Raw genomic sequence first — 21,608 nt, 5'->3', positions numbered from 1 at the left:
TTGACTGAAAAAAATAATGTTTGACCCAACAAGCTCTGTTGTGCTCATGTAGGAATTAGGCTAGACTAAAAGGAGCATTTAAATACAAGTAGGCTATTTGTATAGTTTCAACTGGAAAAAAGTGTCTTCTCTAAACTGTGTGCTTTTATAAATAATCATTAAAGAGAGCTGATATGTGATACTAATAACTATTGTAAGTTGATCATTTATGAGCCGTTTACAGTACCTTGACACGCTAACATAGTGATAGCTCTTCTTATATTTGCTATGTCCAGACTTATTTGAAGCAAGCAGTTTATGGTTGTTGAATTGTACAAAATACACAAAATAAATAATAATAAACAAAAAAATGTACAAAACACCTCTGCTATATTAACTAACACTAAAATGGAAGAAAAATCTTGAAAGAAATGTTTCACGTTTCAATTTTATTGAGGCAGTGAAAAATATAACTTGAACATGTTGATTAATCCCACAGATGAATGGACAACTGTTGGTGCCAATCCACTCCTGTTAATGTTCTTCAAACAAACCCACCACCTCATCTTCCAAAGCATCCTTGAAGCCTGGAAACAGGCCTGAGAGTGTTTGGTTTTAAGAGTTCATTGCCCGTCTCTGAGGCCCCTCATCACATGATGACATCAGCACTTGATGAACTTGTGTGTGACCTCATAGATTCCCACCGACTCACTGACTTTTTCATCGTAGTCTGTCCAGTCCTGAAATTTAAATAAGCTAGTTAGCTGCAAAGATTTAAAAAAAAAGGCTGACAGTAAACACCAAAGGGATCATTGTCGTTATTTTAAGCGAAATCAGTAAATCTGTTTAATAGTCCAGACAGAATGGGGTATAGACAAAAATGCCCTAAGCTAGAGTCTTTCACAGTTTCTTATGCCAATATTTATAAAAAGCTTTAAAATCATTGCATATTTTAAGGAGTAGGAATACAGACAGATTAGCCTTTTTCTATATAATCCACATGCTTGCATTGTTTGGAAGCAGAGGCAATCAACTCAAAACTATTTTATCAAAAATGTGTACAATAAAGTAGCAGGCTGGACATAATCAAGAGGTCTGATGTTGTTGCAGCCAGAGGTTAAAAAGGGAGATCAATTTAGGTTTTACAGAAACTAATGGAATGGCATCTAACCTAATACTCTCAGTTTATGTACATCATAAAAAGTTCAATAATCAAAAACTTCCCACATGAACTCCTGACATTTTCTTGATAAATTCAGGATTTAAAAAAATAAAAATAAAAAATGTATGACCTTTCACCTCACAGCGAGAGATTGTCAGTTTCTCACAACTCAAAATACACCGTTTGGCTCGAGCGTCGGGAATCTTGTTGGAGTGTACAAGAGGAGGAAGAGGAGCCTTTGGTAACGGTGACTGCTTCTGTGTTATTATCACTATAACATGTGTAAGGACACAGTGAATGTTCCAGACTATCATGAAAGTCGATCTCAAGTTTGTTTAAACAGAGTCAGCTGTTTGCGTTCACAAATGCACCCACCCGGATGACTTCAGTAAATGCTAAGGAAGGCAGTACATGTGTGAAAAGGGGTTAAAACTGCACCCCTTTATTTGGAGTGGGAAATCACCAAGGGTTCGTAAAACTTTACTGCAGAGACGCAGACTTAGTGGAGGATTTGCATTAGCTAATTTTCTAACTTACTACTGGGCTGCTCACATCCATAAACTTTGCTACGGGTTAAAATCTCCTGAATCCTTTGTGTAAATTGGAACTATCATCCTGTAGGGGATCTTCTATTCCTGCTCTACTTCATTCCTCTTTACCTACAAAACCCTCTCTATATACTGATAATCAAGTGGTTCTTAACACACTCAAGATCTGGTATCAATTTAGACGGCATTTTAAATTTGTAGCTGCATCTTCCTTGGGTCCTTTAAATAACAACCATTTATTTCCTCCATCACTTTCGGATTCCACATTTTCAGTGTGGTATCACAAGGGTATTACACAATTCAAATATTTGTATGTAGATGGTGTCTTTGATAGTTTTGCCAATTTGTCTTCTCGCTACGGCCTCCCTGTTACTCATCTGTTTCGCTATTTTCAGACTCGCAATTTTGTTACTAAGTGTTTCCCTACTTTCCCCTCTTTACCTCCAGAACAGCGATGGGAAACCACGCTATCATTACTCCTCATCACAGAGGAATCATCTCAAAGTTGTATGATATTATCTTGGCTTTTAGCAATCACTCAAATGCTAAACTTAAGTGTACAGGGGAAGAGGAACTGGGAATGCGAATACGGGAGGAGTCCTGGGAACAGGCCATAGAGAGGATACGATCTACCACCTCTTGTGCTCGTCTTGGACTTGGATCCAATTTAAGGTCTTATACAGGGTGCATTTCTCCAAGTCTATCTAAACTGTATCTGGAAGTGGAAGACAAATGTGATAAATGCCATGGCTCTCCTTGTCACCTTAGCCACATGTTTTTTCTTTGTCCTGATCCGAAAGGTTTCTGGGCGGGTTATTTTACTATCATGTCCACTGTTCTTGGGGTAAATCTCCAACCTTGTCCTCTGATTGCTATATTTGGGATTCCTGACCCCTTACTTGCACTTAACTCTACACAAAAGTACATTATAGCTTTCACGCCAGCAAGACGTTCCTTATTGTTGCATTGGAAGTCTGCTAAATATCCATCTATCTCCCGGTGGCTCAAAGACATCATGTTTTTGTTTTTTTTAAACTTGAGAAAATTAAATACACATTGAGAGGATGTACAGTCAAATTTTTCCACAAATGGCAACCCTTTATTTCCTATTTCACTAATTTAGAGGTACGACCCGATTGAATGTGTGCTTGTTGCTGTTGCACCTTTTGTATTGCATAAATAACCATTAATATGTGTGTTGGTCATGATGTGCCGAGTGGGGGCGTGGGTGGGGGGTTGTGCATTGTTTATTACACTTTACTCTGTAATTTAATTATTTTCTTCTACATTCTTATCAGTGTTTTTGTTTTACTTTGTTTTATTTTTTGGTTATTTTCATTTTTGTGTGTATATGTGACTGTGTACATATGCATATATGTTAAAAAAAAAAAAAAGGAAAAAGGTAAATTATATGTCTGTGATTGGAAGTATCGTTTTGTATTTTTTTTCAATAAAAATATTTTGAAAAAAAAACAAAAAAAACTGCACCCCTACAGTCTTAGGGACATGTTGTTTCCACTGAACTTACTTTTTCTTGTAGGTTGACTTCAGGAAACGGTGTTCCAGACTCTGCACCTTGAGCAGCGAAGCCAGCCTGGATTGAGTTTATGAAAGGGGAGGAAACTGAAGTGAGTCACATGACATCATTACATTGTCAACTTCACAGGTTATTCTTAGGTTAACCCTCTGACTCAGGAGAGATTTCCATTTTCCACATGACATATCCTGATTCAGCAGGTACGGGTACAGGTGTGTTTATCATGGTAGACTGGTTTCAAATGATTTAGGTGTGCTAAAAAAAAAGTCATTAATACAGGACAGGCAAGCCTACATGAATGCTGTAATTTTCCTTGGTGAGACAAACGTTACATAAATGAAAATGTCAAGTTAGAAAATACACAATGTACTTTTGCAAGCTGTTTACAGAAGACTTTTTTTACCATCTTTGTGTGTAGAACAGATCCCTGTTAATATCATTATAATTAAGCTGAAATGTCTGCTGTGAAAAGGGAACTTTGTACACATTGTGAAACTCTTGGGTCAATGATTCTCACTTGTGGTTGGAAGTCGACGGGCTCCAGACCTCGACACTCAAACTGCACCATCGTCTTGAAGCGTTCGCTGTCCTCGGCCTTCAACACAGCGAAAAAGAAGACAAAATTTCTCACTTTGTGAGACAATAAAGGTAATCTTGATCTTGAAGACGCACTCAATCAAACTGTCGTAACTTGGTTAAATGGAAATTTCCTGCATACATTAAGCCTTTCCAAAATATTTTGTGACGCTTATGTTCAGTATGAAACAAACACTGTAAAAGAAGAACAAGCAACAATTGTTTCACAACTATTCTGTTGTTGCTCAGAACAACATTATCCTTACTGGTTGCATTCAATATAGCTCTATCAATAGAGAGCCCAGTGACCTAGAAATGTCTCTCTCTATAATCAGTCATGCATTCATGTGGCAAATATGTGCAACATAGGTACACTGGGGCACAAATAAAGCTCCTGTGTGGACTGTGAGGCTGGTGTCATGTACGGGAAGTATGCTTACAGTATAAGGTTTAATGGTGTCTCCAAGGATATCTGCAAGGAAGCAAGTAACCAGTTTTAATTCCACCTGAGTTTTTACATTTCAAAATGATTTTGAGTGAAATGACATGACAGCTGGTACCTATTGAATTTTCCCTGGCACAGAGTTTACACTTTAGCACCATGCTGGCACTGCCTCTTCCTCCTTTGAGTGGCACACTATCCTGTTGAATAGACAAACAGATTAGGTATAGTGTTAAACAATAAGCATGACACATGCCAAGCTGTATTGGACAAATAAACAAATGTTATCTTTACCGCAAGAGTGATATACTGCCATTTGTCTGGGACCTCTCCACAGTTTCCACACTTCAGCTAAATACAGGGGAAAGCACAAAGTGTTTCTTGTGTGTGTGTGTAATACAGAAAGTCAACAAACCATAGCAGGAAAAAGAATAAATACTGAATGACATCTGGCCTGCACTGTTACAACTTTACAGTAAAGGCATTTAATTACTGACACAAAGAGATGTGAAGACTGGGATAGCTACAAACACACTGCACCACACTGTCAGGATGACGAGGAGAGGGAAAGTGTTGTCAGCATATTAAATGTCTTTCCTTATTTAGTTGCCAAATACCGGTTACTGTCAGTACCTGGCCTCACAAAATAAGAGCAAGAGAAATGGTAAAAGAAGAGACTAACATCCAGAAGAGAGGACAGTCATAGCATCATGAAGTTAGCCACCATGCTAGCTTGACTTGGCCATACTACCTTCAGAAACCAGCGGAAGTCGTCGCCCACCGGTCTCACATTGGTGACATTTTCCAGAGTGGCTTTAAACTGAAGTCCATATTTCTGTGATGCATACGACAAAAAAAAAAAAAAAGAAGAAAATGAACCCAGCTGAAAGACTTTGCTGTTTACATGAGCAACATGCAGCAGGGATACATACCACCATCTTGACGCGTCGTCCCTTCTGACCACTCCTCTTGCTGCATTCAGGAAACCTTCGTACATTTCGGTTTCGGAACTATACAAATATTCTATTTTCCTCGAAAGTGCTGACTACATGAAAAAGTCAAGTACAATAGTAGCCACTGTCATGAAACAGAGACATGAAGCAAGTAAATTAAAATATTAATATTCGTATTACTTGAGATGAGTTTGTTTTCCAATGAATTCGTATTTTTTTTCTTTATGATTCGCTCGCTTCTGAGCCAGACTGTAACGATAGATAAACAGCGTGTCAGCATTTCATCGTACGTGCTTAGGGTCTTTAAACGCATCATGCTGTTCAAATGTGGGTCGTGAGTACAGTGCCCTCTTGTGGTCATAGAATATACAGCATAAATGACCTACTTATGGTGCCCAGTCTATATATATTGTTACAATCCGTCTGTTAAAAATAAACAATGCGTTTACCTATTAATTCACACCTGTAAATAACTCATCAAAGCACATTATTCAATGAAGTTGCCGAAATAAACACTCCTTAGACGAGAGCACTGGACCGTCAAGTTTATTGACTTGTAAATAAATGACGTCATTCATCTAGAAATCATCCAACCGCGTGCATTTCCAACAGCCATACAGTACAAATCGATCATTCAAGTGTTCTGTACAAAACAAATACTGCACATAGAATACAACACTGATCCATCAGCTCTTTTATTGTAACCTTAGAGATAGTATGGAAACCTGTCTACTGTGGATACTTACTGTACATGAAAACCTGAGGCAACTTCACAGAGGCATTGTGGTGGGTCTTTGTGGTTATAAGCCACCGACCTGGGAAAAACGGATATTGCTGTGGCATTAATGTCGTTTTCTGGCATTTCAGATCAAAAAGGTATCCTCAACCTGAGTGTAGAAATCTTAATCCTATTTAGCAGGGCTGCATTTGTCATACTGAAATGTCCGGCCTTGAGAATCTTAATCCACCTTATTGTGACTCAAGTGTTGGGAGTTTTAACAGGAATAATTTAAGAAAAAGTTTCAATCAATTAAGTAGAGGTTAAATGAATCCCCCCAAAATGTACAATATCTACAACACTAGACTGAGACAATGCTTTTCTTCAACCTTTCAGCCTTTGGCTTCATTGTTCTTATAGTCACATTGTTCTGCATGTGACAATCTGTATTAGAAAATCATGTAGTGTGTTTCTGCTGCTGCAAACATACAGAATCAATGTGGTGGACTCTCGATGTAGAAAACAGACCCCATAGAGTAACACAACACAACGAGGGAACTTTGAACACTGATATACAAAGTGTAGAAAACACTCCCAAGATTGTCAGTACAAATACAGTGTGCAATCCTGGTTTCTTTAACTTTTCGTCATATTGTCATCCTCCTCATTTGGAAACCATCAAAACATCTTTCAGATTCCCCAGACTTATGGGGTTCAAGTTTTATCAGACATTACAAAAAAAAAGCAAAAAAAAAAAAAAAAAGGATTCCCCTCTTTTATTCATTAGCAGCATGAATTATCCATGAAGCATCAGGGGATACATAAAAAAAAAAAAAAAATGCAACCTGGGAGGAAAATGCATGAGGTTAATTTTAACCCATGGTCTCATCACAAGAAGAACAAGGGCATCTCTTTGACCCTCCACACTAAAATCTAAATCCAAAGAATTACAATTTAAGTAACTTATAACAAGAGTAGTCATCATTATAATAAAAGGCAATTCAATTCTTTTTGCATCTGTTTTTTTTTTTTTTGTTTCCTCTCTTAAATACAGCGATGCCAATAACAGGCATTATTTACAGCGCGAGCCCCACCCACACCCCTCTCCGCCCTGAGAAGAGAGGTGTGATGGGGTCAATGAGGCCGACTGCTGGACTCGGAGGTCCGCCTCTGGCGTGGGGTGCTGTGGCCGTTCGTGCAGCTGTTGTGACGTTTGCTTGGTCCGCCGTTCAGAATGTCTTGGATGTGCTGAACTATTAAGTTAATGGCCACTGCAGGAAAGAGAAGAAGAAGGACTTAGCACTGCACTTTATTAGCATGTATGGTCATTTAAAAAGGAAAAAAAAAACTGAAGCAGAATCATTCATGCCTGACAAATCCGGACTCCTACATTACCCATGATGAGACTTTTTTTTTTTTTTTTTTTTGAAGATTTTGGTGCCCTAACTTTGTTGCCTCTGGTTTCACTGTACATTAACTGTGCTTACCAAGGTTATCGGCTCCTCGTGGAATAATCACATCTGCATACTTCTTGGTCTGGTAAGAGTGAAGTGATAAAGTCAATGCACAAATTAAGAGATAGTCTCTCACACAGATAAGTACTCACACAAGGAAGTTAAGACAGAAATCAAATAGCATGTCAACAAGTAGTTACTAAACAAACAATTGAGTAGGCTTCTTCATCTCATATTTCATTCGCCTCTCTTTTCCTGCAGTGTTTGCCTTGATTGCAGGAAACACATTGTATTCCACAAAGCAAATATTTTCACATGAGATGGCCATTCCAGTGCAGCAGCTGAAAACTACAGATGTTTGGAGTTCAAAATGTCACTCACTGGTAAACAGAACTCCTCAAAGGCCGGTTTCACAAATGTGATGTACTGAGCCAGCACCTGCTCCAGCTCTCTCCCGCGCTCACTGATGTCCCTGAGAACTGAAACAGAGAAAGCAAACCAAATGAGAGAAAATTAAACTTAACATATCAAAGGAGACATATTGGTATGTATAGCTACTCCTCAGAGGAAATGTTAAGACAGCGACGGTTTTATGAGCCGTGTCTATTGTTGGATGACTATGGGTTAGGTGGGGCGTTTCTCTCTTCTTGTTACACATGCTGTGGTTGCTAATTCAACTCTCCCCACACACCTCTGCGTGAAAGCCGCGTGTCTGGATCTGTGTCCACAAATAGCTTCATCTGGAAAAGGTCTCTGATTTCCTGGGAGTAAAACATAAGGATGCCCTCGAACAGGACCACATCAGCCGGATACACTGTGACAAACTCCTCTTTCCTGGAAACACAAACACACACACACACACACAATCAGTAACCATCTCATCAGATAATTATTAAATGATAACACACCCAAGTTATAATTCAAAGGAACCTGTTGAACCTGACTTTTTTTTACGGGCAGTGATAATGAGTGGCTCACCTGGAATGAGTGACAAAGTCATAAACCGGGATCTGGATTGTTTTCCCCTGCAGGATCAGTCGCAGTGTTTGCATTATCAGCTCATTGTCGAAGGCATCTGAGGACAAGAGAAGGCATATGCATGGTAGTGGATCTTCCATGAGATGTCATATTTAACCCACGTTACACCAGCCCCATATGGACACGTGGGACCAACGCTGCAAGTTTGGTAACCCAGGAGTCCCCTTCGGTGTGTAACAGGTGTTGGGTTCTGCCTGCCCCTGGAAGCAGCTGCCTCTTTGGAAAAGCCTGCTGACTGAGGGGGTTTAAAATCAGCCGAGAAAGGAAGCAGGAGCAAGTGGGCCAAAGTCAGACTCCAAAAATGGAGTGTGTGCATCTGCCAAACACGGAGGGAAGAAAAAAATTAAGCGACACGTCAGAGAAGAACGCTGCCGTGCAAGCTTCTGAACACGAATGCTTCCATTTACACAGAACACCGTTTAGTTACTGTGTCAGTGCATGGATTTTTAAACCCCTAATGTCACTCATGAGTCAGTATTTTATCTGTTTGGAGTTCAAACTGCCTAAATTCCACAAATTATTGCCTCTATTTTCGCGAAACGTTTTTTTTTTTTTTTTTTTAATGAAGTCTGTCAGAGTTTAGAAATTTGACTCGTGTTATCTCAGAGGAAATACTCAGTCTGTCGAGTAATAAAACTCTCAAAATGACCGCATCTATTAACACAAAACGTTGACTGTCAAGGCTGCGGGTTTTAAAAACCACACATCAACAGTTTAACACCCCCTGCTCATTTGGTGTGTCGTTTCAAACCAGGTAAAAATGAATTTCCCTGAGGAAATTAAAAACCCAGCAAAAAAGTGTAGCACACGTGCCCACTTCCGTGAAAGCATGAGCCCTAACACAAGTTATTACGTGTCTTTATACCTGGATGGTCGAAGTTAAACTGGCCCTTTTGTGCCTTTGCCTTCTGCTCTGGAGTTAGAACTTTGTAGAAGCTGTCCTGGCTGAGGATGGCCACCTGCCGCTGGTGGTGGTCGATCTTGTTCTGGCCCAGCAGCTCCATGATCTTCTCACATACTGATGACTGCAGAGACAGACATATGGATCAGAAGAACCCACACAAAAGGAGGTTTCCGTTTCATGTTTAACCCCTAGGTGATATCTACCAGTAAAATAGGCAAAGTGGCTGGGGGGGGATTTCCCACCCTGTAAGCGTCAGATAACAAAAGTGTGTCGGTGAACTCCCACCGACCCGCCATATTTGTCCCCACTGACCCTGCCAACAAAATGGATCTCATACCCAGTGCTGACTTGGCGATCTGAGGCTACAAAGGCTCTGCTGCCTTTGTGTCCCTGATATTGAACCACAATGAACCCGTTCCACCCCTACCCCAAAAAAAAAAACGCAGTAACATTTATTATAATATTGATAATCCATGAATCATACACTGACATGTATTATTCTAGCCACATTATAGGAATGTACACTTTGGCAAGCTACATTATGAATCACTGAATAACAATTGGTAGGTTCATTTATTCTGGATACTTAACATGAACGTGACACATTTTTGTTTTCATGACTCAAGACCACAGTAATGTGTTTACAAAGATAAGCCGATCTAATCTTGAATCAAGCATCCACTGAGATTAAAAAAAAACATCCCAATGGGCTCAGGGTTGATTGAAGGACTATAAAATGACATCAACTACAGGCGCAGTCAGACTTCAAAACTCTCCTCATAACCTTCACTCCATTTCCCTGTGAGGGCTTTTCAGGAAGCAAAACACTGGCTCTGTGTCAGTGGGCTTATGTCTGGGACAAAGTTAAGAGGAGAAGTGAAGTGGGGTAAAAACAAGCCTGAAGACCCCCCACCCGACCCCACCCCGCCTTTTATCTCACTGTACCATCCACCTGAGCTCGTCACCAGCAAGCCATCAGTTCCAGCTGTGCATCCGGTTTACACAAGGTAGTTGTTTACACTGGCAGACCTCGTGAAAATGTTTTCAAACCAAAATAAAGAAAACGCTTGGATTATAACAAAGCCATGGGATGACGTCACCAGCTGTATCCACGTCAGTGTGTCGCGCGCGCCGACGTTCATGTGTCATCAGCGCAGCCCACGCAGCCCACGCAACTTACAGTAAACGTGGATAAAGGGAAAAAAAAATGTAGATTTATGATTAATGTCGGCTTCCGTTTAAAAAAAAAAAAAAAGTACCGACTGCTGGTACACTACATGAGTCATAAGTAACATAATAGATGACGTATTGTTCCTTTACAACAATGATATTGGTGTGATAGAGAGGATTTCTCAGTGTCCGCAACAACATGTAGGTTAATGTTATTCAACATCTACCGGTCACTCCAGGTCATCTTCACAGTCATTTAACGGTAACAATCTGCGACGGACATGTGCTGTGATTGATTATATGTTGTTATAGTTTTGTCTTCGGTATTGTAGACGGGAGTTTAAAAAAAAATGGTTCGCGGTGTTTACAAACAGCCCAAAGAGCCTTGTGGCACACCGGCCCCAGCTTTTGTCTCCTAGCATGTGATGGAATTTAAGCTAGGCGGCTACGTAAGCTAACATCTGTGATCTGGACTCAGTGTTAAAGTTAGTCTGCCGGGCCGTGCAAATAAGACAAACGTTGAATTAAACACACAGAAAGTCTATTGCGAGCGTTGCCGGGCTAACCCGGTGATAGCGACACGCCGGCTTGGTTAAACAGATGACAGAGCTGTCAATCAAACCCCCAGTAGCTGAAGCCACGCGGTCAGCTCGCAGCCGGCTACCATCTAGATCCTCTGTCGTGATTTACCTTCAAATTGAATCATGACAATCGTCAAAATTAGATATCTAGGCTGCCAACCTTGCCACTTGCTGTGCCCCCGGAGACACCGATGAGAAAAGGTTGTCGAATGACGGTGGTGTTCTCGCCACGGTCCCTCAGATGAGTCTCGGTGTCTCCAGCCATACTTGCAGTGTGAGGTCTGAGCTGCTGCGCTGGATCATCATTGTTAAGAAGCTCCTCCCACAACGCCACCGGGATTGTTAAACCATCGCGATTCTATTTTTAGAATTTTGTTTAATAATATATTTAGGTACAGTAGACGTTAATTGTAGCAATTCCTAATTATGTATGTGTTTAATATTAATTTGCCTTTTCTTTTTTTTTTTTTTTGTGATTGACAGTAATCATATCAAATCATAGCAGGGTTGATCATTTTTCGCCCCGCCTCCTGCTTGAGTCGCTACGAAAATGATGCTGCATTTACGTGCTACTCGGATGGTCCAGTTTCCAGAGTTAAAAAAAAAAAAAAAAAAGAAAAAGTAATTTTCCGACCTCGGTGTGTTCTCCAGCTGTCAGTCGTTATACGAAAATGTCACAGAACACAATCGATAAAAGATGCTGTAATGTGTTGCTCAAATGTGATCTAAGTCACTCTAAGTGAAACAAAACGGTAAAAGGCCAATACATTTGTACATATCACAAATTCGTCAAAGTTTGTTGTGCAAAACATGAAGAATACAATGTATTTGACCATTCAGTTTATATTCTTCTTTTTTTTTTACGCAATGTTCCTGCGTAATATGACGACAAAATCTGCCAACTAGGGTTCCAACTTTTCTTCTGACTTTCATCCTCGTCGCCGTCACGCTACTTTCCGATTCTTCCAACAACACGTGAATCCACTCTTAACGGTGTAGGGACCGCTGTGAACAAATAAGTGAATACTGTAAAGTACGTTGCAGAAATTGAAACAAGAGTAAGTTTTAATTAGTATGTAAGTACGTTTAAAGAGGTCTAAACATGAAGGTTAAACAACATGTATGACAAGGCGACGTTGTACCAGTTGTGTACACTTGCTGTTGCTAACTAACGCTAATATAACTTGTAGTAAAGTGTCGTACTTTCAATACTTTTTTTTATCTAATTTAACTTAAACCGAGTGACAGCGGTGCAGGAATAACCTGCTGAATATATGTTTTGCAGTAAGCCACATTTATAGGGAAGGAGTCACTGTTACCATGCTCCAGAGGCTCGCAGCTGCGTCTCTACGACGGCCTGCTGCTACCTTCGCTGCGGCGGTACGATGCGTGTCCTCCGGCTCCGTGGACATCACAGCCCCGCTGAACTTCTGGGCTGGGGAGAGGAGGACGAGCCGAGAGAAATGCAACACAGAACATGTTTACGAGCCTGCTACAGGTGAGCCACAACATTTTCTACATATATAAGCAGCTGCAATGTTATGTAGCCTTTTGACTTCATTGACATTTTTTCGAAATGGACTTTGGTCACAGGCTGTGTCTGTGTGCAAGGGACAACAGTACAACACATTTTAGGTATTTAAAGGTTATCTTAAAGTACATATTACTTCGTAGTTTTAAAACTACGTGCCATAGCACATTATACATTTTTGACATTGGAATTTAAACTCTGCACACATGCTGTTTGCTTGTCATATCCGTGTAGTCCCACTTGGCTTCTTCCCTGAACAACCAGCTTAAGAAGGAGCTTCAGTAGAACAGAATCATGTGATCACATCCTAGCTGGTATATCTTTCTTGGCTCGGGTTGGTAGATGATTTTATTGGCTTTCAGGGTGACTTGGTTCCTAGTTTAAATTCAGATGTCATAACTCTATTTGAGCTTAGCTTGCACACAGCCCGTCTGCAGCCCACTTTCTTATTCCATCATTGAAAAAGAAATATTCCACACTGCAGTGTCATTCAATATGCAAAGAGTCCTAGACTTGACGTCCGTCAGTGTTGGATGACCAACATCGCACCAGTAAAAAGGGAATAAAACAAGCAAAGTGAGACAGCTGAACCGAACAGAAGTTGTTTAACCTCTGGTTGTAATGTATAGTGTGTGTACTGAAGGGTAATCCTTAGTCATGTGTTTCCTTCTGCAGGGCGAGTCTTGTGCCATTTGGAGCCGTGTGGTGCTGTGGAGGTTGATCAGGCTGTGAAGGCTGCCAAGTCGGCTTTTGGCCTCTGGAGCAAGCTGTCTGGGATGGAGAGGGCAAGGATTATGATAGAAGCTGCACATATCATTGAGGTGATTTGTTTTTTGCTTATTTTTCCCGATCTTATGGGAACATCTAGAAAATAAGAAGAAGAATCTTTGCAAAGAGTGATTTTCTAATTGAGTAGCCTGTGTGTTTGAGGAAGTCATCACTACTTTGTGTGTTTGAGGAGGTCATCACTACTTTGTGTGTTTGAGGAGGTCAAATCAACTGTAACACCAGAAGCCTAAAAGAAGAACTCAGTTTAATTTTGAACACCTCTGATTTCTGTGTCTCATATAATGATCTACTTTTCAACCAGTTAAAACCAGTGTCCTGTTTTGTGAATCTAGTGATTTCTTCGTTGTTGTGTAACAATCACACTGACCAAATTACCGTACCCTTTCTATCATGCCCAGGCCAGGAGAGAAGAGATAGCTGAAATGGAGGTGGTCAACAATGGAAAGTCCATCACAGAGGCTCGTTTGGATGTGGACTCTGCCAGACTGTGTATAGAGTACTATGCAGGGCTGGCCACCACTCTGGCAGGTTGGTTCAGTACAACTCACACTCCATAGTTATGGGATTTCTGCAGGAAGTTGGCAAATTAAAAGAATGGATACTAGCATGACAGACAGCATATTCAAAAAAAAAAAAATCTAAAAAATCAAATTTACTTTTTAATTTAGTTTTTGTGGGAAAGCAACACATGATGGCTTGATTTTAAAAGGCGTGTGATGGATTCTATCGTTCAAGGCGATATCAAATCATTAATCTTAAACACTAACCAATGCATTGCCATTGAGTATCTTAGTATGTTATGTGAGTACAAACACTCTGAGAAGCTCTGAGGGCTCCTGACTTATCTTAAAGGGAAACTATAACAACTCCAAACTTAGGAGTGATTGAGGATCATCTCGGAGCGACTCTGAGCAAAGATGTGACTGAAACTTTTATCCAAGTGAGGAGGTGTGTTTGACCCCGTTGCTTGGTAGAATACATCCTTCAATAAGCTTTGATTGGCTGATACAAAACAAAAAAGAGAATGAATAAATGCTCTCTTGGTGATAATGGGCGTAAAAGGACAGATCAACCAAATCATGAAATCTAGTAAGACATCGTGTCAATGAACGTCACTGTTGAATACACTGCAAGCCATTTAAAAAAAGTATAGGCCTACACATGGTTGTAAAAACAAACACCTACTTGTAGAGTAGCCTCTTCACATGCTGATAGTTATATTTATATGCTCACTTTTATTTACCATGCTGTTTATTTTTGTTCTTAATGGGAAGGGGAAATGGTTGCATTTTTCCCAGATGACAAATATCTTAATGTTGTGATCATTTTTATTTTAAGTGTTATTCTGTGTTCCATTGGGTCGGGAATGTGAGTGCATCTCTAATGAGATCTATCATAAACATGATCCAAATCCAGTCCGTAGGTTATAATTAACTCACTTTCATTCAGTATTTACATAATCTCGCAGTCTATGTGCCATTTTCTCCTCTGCTTGAGAAACTCTGAAGCTTTTTAAAAGTCTTCCTCACGATTCTTAACAGTTTTTCACCTTAGGCAATCTCTTCAGGCTTAACATGCTTTCTGAATAACATCTCTTTTTACCAGGATCTACTCTTAACTGTAAGGGGAAATTATTTTAGAAAATGTCATGCTTACAAGAATTGTCTTTGAATTTCATCACTGGGAGCAACTTTTTGTATGGGGAAGCTTTATCAATACAGCTCCAGGTGTCTGGAGGTTTAAATGTCATCTTTCTGTTAACATGTATGTGTCTTTCTTTTCTCAAGGCCAGCATGTCCAGCTGCCTGGTGGATCCTTCGCATACACCCGCAGGGAGCCTCTGGGAGTCTGCGTCGGCATTGGTGCCTGGAATTATCCTTTTCAAATAGCAGCCTGGAAATCAGCTCCAGCACTGGCCTGTGGTATGGGACACTTACAGTTTTTTTTGTTTTACCATTTTTCTGTTTTTTTTTTGTCAAATTTGGTAAACTGGTAGAACAAAACCTAGGGAAGGGCAAGGCAAGGCAAGTTTATTTCACTGGTGTTTTCAGTGATACACCGTTTTGTGATCACTTTTGTTTGAATACTTTTGTACACTGACATAGTACTCTCAAATTAAACACAGGAGTGATCAGAGAGGGCGACATCTGAAACAACAACCTTGGAGATGTTCAAGCCCTTTGAGATGATTAAGTCCAGAGTGTGCCCTCTGTTCTGTGTGGGCTCTGTCACGTGCTGAGTCAGCCCAAAGCTATCAAGAGTGCGGAATAGTTCTTTAGTCCCTCTGTCCTGGGGGTTATCAACATGGATGTTAAAATCACCAACAATAATAACACAGTCAAAGTCAATACAGATCACAGACAGCAGTTCAGTGAAATCATCGAAAAAGTTTGCACAGTATTTAGGTGGCCTGTAAATATTTAGGAACATGGCTCTGGGTGTGGACTGAAGATAATTGCTTACACTGGAAGGAGTCATTAAACAAAACTGCAACTCCTCATCCTCCCTAAACTGAAGTTGGGAGGGGTTGACTCGATAAGAACAGCTGCACTGTTATTTTGATCTAACCAAGTTTCAGTTAAAAACATAAAATCAAGCTTGTGCTCAATAATAAAATCATTGATTAAAAATTATTTCCCTGCCTGTCATCTAATGTTTAGTAGAGCCAGCTTTAGGGTCCTAGAAGCTTCATCTGCTAATGTTTTTGGGACAGGTTGTGGCTCAAAAGGAATGGATGCTAAGTTTGACAAGTTTGCAAAATCACATAGCTGCCTTTTGTTTCTTGGCAGAGTCCCTTTTATTCTTCTATTACCTATCATCACAGAGATTTTGGAACCTACTGACGTGCAGGGCCCCGGCTTATCCTGGAGAGAGTCATGACTGCTGATGTCCTTGCAGCCTGGACCCAAAACACAGATCAGTTTGACCTCTGAATGTTCTGCATTTCATCCTTATCAAGCTGAGGAGACAAAACATGACGCACCCGCGGAGGGACGGGGGGGGGGGGGGGGGCGCCGTCGGGTGTTTATGGGAGTGAAAAAGGGAGAAGGGCGGGAGGTACTTTTTAATCCAGCATTGACCAGCTCCTTCATCTGGTCAGTGAACTCCAGGTGGGAGGAGGAGGAGGAGGGAGATGATGATCTGATCGGGGGTTTCGAGGGGGCAAGGGCGGTGAGACTTCACAGGTGTTGGTGTTGGCGAGGGGGTCGAAGGTGGGTGGAGACCCCTCCTCTTGGTTCCGATATCTCTCCTCAGATACTGGCAGACGTGATTCTTGATGAAGGTTTTCATCCCGCTGTGTTTTGTCTTTCTTGAAAGCTGTTTTCTTTCGTCTCATGTCCTTGGCAGAGAGAACTGATGGTTGAGGCAGGGAGTAAAATAGGTTAGAGGTGAACAGTTTCACCCCTGACATGTTCAGGCAAAATCCATCTGCCTTAAAAAGATGTCTGCGTTCCCAGAAAAGGTTAAAATTGTCAATAAAATTCACTGAAATGGGCGTTACATGCAGTTGTAAGCCAGTTATTTAACAACCTGCTGAATCTCTCCTCTGCTCTTCTGACCGGTGGTATGGGGCCGCTGATAAACACATCCACATCCAAGGGGCTGACCATCCTCAGCAGAACAGTGAAGTCCTGCTTCAAGACTTCTGATTGTTGTTTTGTGACATCATTTGACCCAATGTGTAGTATGACATTCTTCACAGTCGGATGTTGAGCCACAATATGCAGGATCCTTTCTGCTAAATCAGAGACCATATCCCTGGGAAAACACAGTACTTCTGTGTTTTTACCGCACATCCTTTGTACATCTTTAACAGCAAAGTCACCCACAATCAGAGTCTCAAGCCCTTCTTTTTTTACCTACACACATAACTGTACAGTTAAACTGCAAATGGTAGCAGAAGTCACACAGAGATTTCAATCTGGCTAACTTGGTCGCAAGTTTGCAGAAATATCAGCATAGTGTTGCAGATTTGAAATAAGTAAAATTTTATCAGGTCAGGTCTGTCCTCACGAGGAAAATAAAACAACTTTTAGAAAGCTCGTTTGTTTAATGGAGGTAGGCTCAATTATTTCTGATGCATTCAGGAAGTTGGGAAATCTAAACACTGATTGGCTTTTGCGACACAGCATCAAGAAGATTGTTCGCTCAAGTTAAAATGTGTGATCTGGAATGGATTGCTGGCTGCTCTTGCAGGTAGATATCTGTCCGTAGAGATCAATAAATTGTTGTCAATTTGATGATAGCTGGGAGGTCATTACAGCGGATGTGTTAATTCTGCTTTTGCTTTCCACGCAAACTGTTTTTCCTGCATACGCCTAAACCTGCTGACAAATGATTGGTTAATACTATTCAGGCTACAACCATACTACAGATATTTAGAAAAGTCCTGCCTTTACAGATGCTACATTATTTCTGTAGAGTAAATGGTAAATGGACTTTTTCTAATCTTCTGACTACTCAAAGCACTTTTACACTGCAGATCACACCTACACATTCACATACTGATGGCAGAGACTGCTATGTAGTGAGACCATCAGAAGTAACTAATCCATTCATACGCATTCATACGCCCCGACGGAGCAGCAGGAGCAATTGGGGGTCGAGTGTGTTGCTTAAGGACACATCGGGCATGTGGCTTCAGGAGCTGGGGATGGAACCCTCAACCTTCTGGTTGAGAGACAAAGACTTATCAGATGAGTCTGTAATCTGAGATTAGTCATGAGTAATCCTGAACAAAAATGATGGCACTTCTCCAACAGGTGGAACTACAGCTACATTATCTGTTCCATATCTGTTTTGTTTTTTTTACTACAATGATGTATTTGTAATAGGTAACTGTATCTATTGTTCAGGCTTGCCAAATGTATAACCTCAAACAATGTAAACTGTCTTGACTCTATCATCTAAAACAGGTAACTCCATGGTATTCAAGCCGTCACCTGTGACTCCTGTGACAGCCGTCTTGTTGGCAGAAGTGTACGCTGCTGCTGGAGCTCCTGAGGGTCTGTTCAATGTGGTGCAGGGCGGCCAGGAGACAGGCAGCTTACTCTGCTACCACCCCGACGTCGCTAAGGTGTCATTCACTGGAAGTGTGCCCACCGGCAAAAAGGTCAGCCCTACGCTATTTACGTTGTTTATTATCAAATTACTATATTAAATCTGTTAAAAAGTCTCACATTGTTCTGTTTTATTTGACTTTAAGTCATCTTAATTTTAAAATGGAGTTATCGCCCATGTTGGAAAATTTCAATCGAGTTTAACTCAGCCAGCTGTGGTGTTTCTATTCTCTGTTTTTGTCTTGATGTTATTGTCTTTTATTTGATTTCATAATTGGCTCCATTTCATTTTACATAAGAGTTGCCCTCATGATCTCTGCCGTCTAAATAAAGATAAAACCTAGAACATTAAAATGTCTAGGTTCATACCGCTCATGAGTGGGAATTGTAAAATATTTCTGTCTTTGTGTCCTAACCATTGATGTAACCAGAACAATCTAAAGATATTTGTTCACAAGACTTTGACCCACAGATTATGGAGATGGCATCAAAAGGGGTGAAACCTGTGACGCTGGAGCTCGGGGGGAAATCTCCTCTGCTCATCTTTGAGGACAGTGACCTGGAAAACGCTGTGAGCGGAGCTCTCATGGCCAACTTTCTGTCACAAGGCCAGGTACATAGTCGGTTCAGTTTAGGATATCATGTTTGAGTTCTATTCCAGCTGCTTTTGTGTGCTTACAAAATGCGAGCTTGTTCTTTTTGTGTGATTTGATATCACAGGTATGCAGCAACGGCACAAGAGTCTTTGTTCACAAGGATATTCTGCCTCAATTTGTGGAGGATGTGGTGAAGAGGACCCGTGCCATCGAGATAGGTGACCCCCTGCTGGAGAGCACCCGAATGGGAGCGCTGGTCAGTCGGCCTCACCTGGAAAACGTCCTGTCCTTTGTTGATCAGGCAAAGAAAGAGGTAAGATCACTTCAGATTAGTTTTGCTTTATCTCAATCTAATTGTATGTCTTTTAGGTTTTTGAGCAGCTGTTTAAAATTTAGACCTGCTTTCCCAGGGGGCTTCAGTGTTGTGTGGGGGTGAACCTTTCGTCCCATCAGATCCCAAACTCAAAGATGGATACTACATGACTCCCTGTGTGCTGGGTAGGACTTCCAAAATGTCATTCTTTAATACAGTGTGTTCAAAAGATGAACAAGACTGTTTAGTGTTTACTTACTTTTGGTATATTACTGAACAACATGAACACATTGTTCATTCATTAACATCTGAAAATGTTGCCTTTTTTTCCTCTACTTCCAGGTTACTGTACAGATGACATGACCTGTGTGAAGGAGGAGATCTTTGGCCCTGTCATGTCCGTGTTGTCCTTTGAGACAGAACAGGAGGTGCTGCGGAGAGCCAATGACACCACCTTGGGTCTGGCTGCAGGAGTTTTCACCAGGTGAGTTGGTGGTGACACATCCAGTGCACCTTCACGGGGTAATTGATCTGACTTCTCAATCATGTGCCTCTCTAGCTTTCTGAAGAGTCTAGATTAACACTGAAAAAGGAAAATGACTGATGGTTGGATTGAAGAACACACATGAATAATTAAGGCATGTGGACTTTGTAGAAGACTATAACATTAGTTTTCCACATATTATTTTGTCCATAACTCTTCAAATACTAATTACAACCCAATATCAAAGAAATGTCTCACAGGATAAATGATGAACTGCTTCAATAAGTTTTAAAAAGGGGAAATAAAATGCGGGTCAACTGGTCAAGGAATTATAATGTGTAGGTGTCCCATTCTTGTGATTGTGATAACTCTCAATACTATGAGGGAATATCTGCACATTTGGCACCAACGTTTACTTTGACTCAAAGATAAACTGACTACAATTTGGAAGTCAAAGTGAAGGGAGTTTTTTTTAATACATGAGAGTTTTATCATCGATATTTCTCAGTGGACAATCTCCCATTTCTTAGCCTTTCTGTTTGTTCTACTGTCACAAAAAGGATCTTTTGACAATCTCATGCTCTGCAGACTGACAGTGTTAGAGCTGCTCTCTGGTTGTATTTTTTAGGTTTGTATATTCTTTCAAGTTCAAATCCAAATATATTCAGTCGTATCAACACGTGAGTACATACATTTTTATAAGTTGGTGGAGGCATTAAACCTTAAGGTGTTATATCTATTTAACAGTTTTTTAATGTTTTTTTTATAGGGATGTGAAGCGAGCCCATCGTGTTGTGGAACATCTCCAGGCTGGTTCCTGTTTCATTAACAACTACAACATCACTCCTGTGGAGGTGCCCTTTGGAGGCTTCAAAATGTCAGGTACAGCCTGTTGCTTGTTTCGAAGACCAACACTCAGACGTCCCTGACCATGTCATTTAAATCAGCAGAGGCTGAGAGAAAAATAAACATTATGACATTATGTCTGCTCTGCAGTCTAATACAGCCCCATAACAGGATGTCCTTCATCTAAAAGAACTGTTACAATAATTAAACGTATAATCTTTACTTTCAACAGGTGTAGGACGGGAGAACGGCCAGGTGACAATTGAGCACTACTCCCAGTTGAAGACTGTGTTTGTGGAGATGGGTGATGTGGACAGCTTATTTTAATACACACACGGGAAAAGGAAAAAGGAGCTTTATCACGGACCCAGAGACTGAAAGAAGCTGGTCTGGAGAAACGATCTGAACTACACTTACGTCACTCAGGGAAAAAACTTAAGGGCTTCACAGTGATGAGAAACGAGCCTTGATCTGAGGAGCTGATGTGATGATTGTTTTTCAGTATTTTTTGAAAATGGCAGTAAATTTAACCCGATGATCAGAGGGAGGTTCCCACTGAAACATGGGGTAGTGGACATTTTACTGTCATCATGGCAAATAGATTAAATCAAAGATTGTTCTTAGTATTTACTGAACCCTCGATCAGTTTCATCTACTTAAGCATAGAGACCAGTCACATATTATAATTTCTACTTTTCATTTATGTTTATTGCTTGACATGTCATACATTTACAGAGTCATATTTTTTGTTGAGTTGTACTACAAACAAATGTTTACAAATCAAGCTTTACATCCTTAACAAAACAAATAAATGTATTCACAAAATACTAAAACAATGAAGCACTTTGAACATTAAATATATTTTAATTCTTACACATTGTTTACAATATGCACATTTCTATACAGTGTTGTTTCCGTAAGAACTGT

General features: G+C 40.5%; 3 protein-coding genes across 4 annotated transcripts; 1 reads left to right on the top strand and 2 right to left on the bottom strand.

The window, feature by feature from the left end:
* Positions 1-408: 408 nt before the first annotated feature.
* Positions 409-5,293, bottom strand: czib (CXXC motif containing zinc binding protein). The gene is made up of 8 exons (XM_020651387.3): positions 5,177-5,293; positions 4,996-5,079; positions 4,539-4,595; positions 4,363-4,444; positions 4,243-4,274; positions 3,744-3,821; positions 3,218-3,283; positions 409-719 (listed from the first exon to the last, which is right to left on the bottom strand). The coding sequence occupies exons 1-8, from the start codon at positions 5,180-5,182 to the stop codon at positions 642-644; spliced, it is 483 nt and encodes a 160-aa protein (XP_020507043.1). The 5' UTR covers positions 5,183-5,293; the 3' UTR covers positions 409-641.
* A 434-nt stretch (positions 5,294-5,727) lies between these two features.
* Positions 5,728-11,376, bottom strand: uck2b (uridine-cytidine kinase 2b). Its single transcript, XM_020651207.2, has 7 exons — positions 11,223-11,376; positions 9,273-9,432; positions 8,348-8,444; positions 8,061-8,203; positions 7,751-7,848; positions 7,403-7,451; positions 5,728-7,186 (listed from the first exon to the last, which is right to left on the bottom strand). The coding sequence occupies exons 1-7, from the start codon at positions 11,325-11,327 to the stop codon at positions 7,050-7,052; spliced, it is 789 nt and encodes a 262-aa protein (XP_020506863.1). The 5' UTR covers positions 11,328-11,376; the 3' UTR covers positions 5,728-7,049.
* A 519-nt stretch (positions 11,377-11,895) lies between these two features.
* Positions 11,896-21,554, top strand: aldh9a1b (aldehyde dehydrogenase 9 family, member A1b). 2 transcript variants are annotated; one of them, XM_065953855.1, is made up of 12 exons: positions 11,896-12,138; positions 12,348-12,560; positions 13,269-13,414; positions 13,781-13,910; positions 15,170-15,304; positions 18,299-18,495; positions 18,915-19,055; positions 19,163-19,351; positions 19,449-19,536; positions 19,694-19,835; positions 20,605-20,717; positions 20,914-21,554. In XM_065953855.1, the coding sequence occupies exons 2-12, from the start codon at positions 12,383-12,385 to the stop codon at positions 21,006-21,008; spliced, it is 1,554 nt and encodes a 517-aa protein (XP_065809927.1). In that variant the 5' UTR covers positions 11,896-12,138; positions 12,348-12,382; the 3' UTR covers positions 21,009-21,554. The 2 variants fall into 2 exon arrangements, with proteins under 2 accessions (XP_065809927.1, XP_065809926.1); XM_065953854.1 differs by having other exon boundaries at positions 11,898-12,120.
* The last annotated feature ends 54 nt before the right edge of the window (positions 21,555-21,608 follow it).

The sequence above is a fragment of the Labrus bergylta genome, chromosome 4, assembly GCF_963930695.1.
Source record: "Labrus bergylta chromosome 4, fLabBer1.1, whole genome shotgun sequence".
In the NCBI taxonomy this organism is placed as follows: domain Eukaryota; kingdom Metazoa; phylum Chordata; class Actinopteri; order Labriformes; family Labridae; genus Labrus; species Labrus bergylta.
This window is presented reverse-complemented; position numbering and strand designations above follow the sequence as displayed.

Bases quoted from the DNA above. Each gene is read 5' to 3' on its own strand.
- czib (XM_020651387.3), bottom strand. The intron at 4,445-4,538 runs GTAAAGATAACA...TCTATTCAACAG, and splicing joins GGCAGTATATCACTCTTGCG to GATAGTGTGCCACTCAAAGG. The intron at 3,822-4,242 runs GTAAGCATACTT...GCTGTGTTGAAG, and splicing joins ACACCATTAAACCTTATACT to GCCGAGGACAGCGAACGCTT.
- uck2b (XM_020651207.2), bottom strand. From the start codon at position 11,327: ATGGCTGGAGACACCGAGACTCATCTGAGGGACCGTGGCGAGAACACC. The intron at 9,433-11,222 runs GTTGGCAGCCTA...CTGTCTCTGCAG, and splicing joins GGGGCACAGCAAGTGGCAAG to TCATCAGTATGTGAGAAGAT. The intron at 7,452-7,750 runs GTGAGTGACATT...CACTCTTACCAG, and splicing joins TTGAGGAGTTCTGTTTACCA to ACCAAGAAGTATGCAGATGT.
- aldh9a1b (XM_065953855.1), top strand. From the start codon at position 12,383: ATGCTCCAGAGGCTCGCAGCTGCGTCTCTACGACGGCCTGCTGCTACC. The intron at 13,415-13,780 runs GTGATTTGTTTT...TATCATGCCCAG, and splicing joins AAGCTGCACATATCATTGAG to GCCAGGAGAGAAGAGATAGC. The intron at 15,305-18,298 runs GTATGGGACACT...CATCTAAAACAG, and splicing joins AGCTCCAGCACTGGCCTGTG to GTAACTCCATGGTATTCAAG.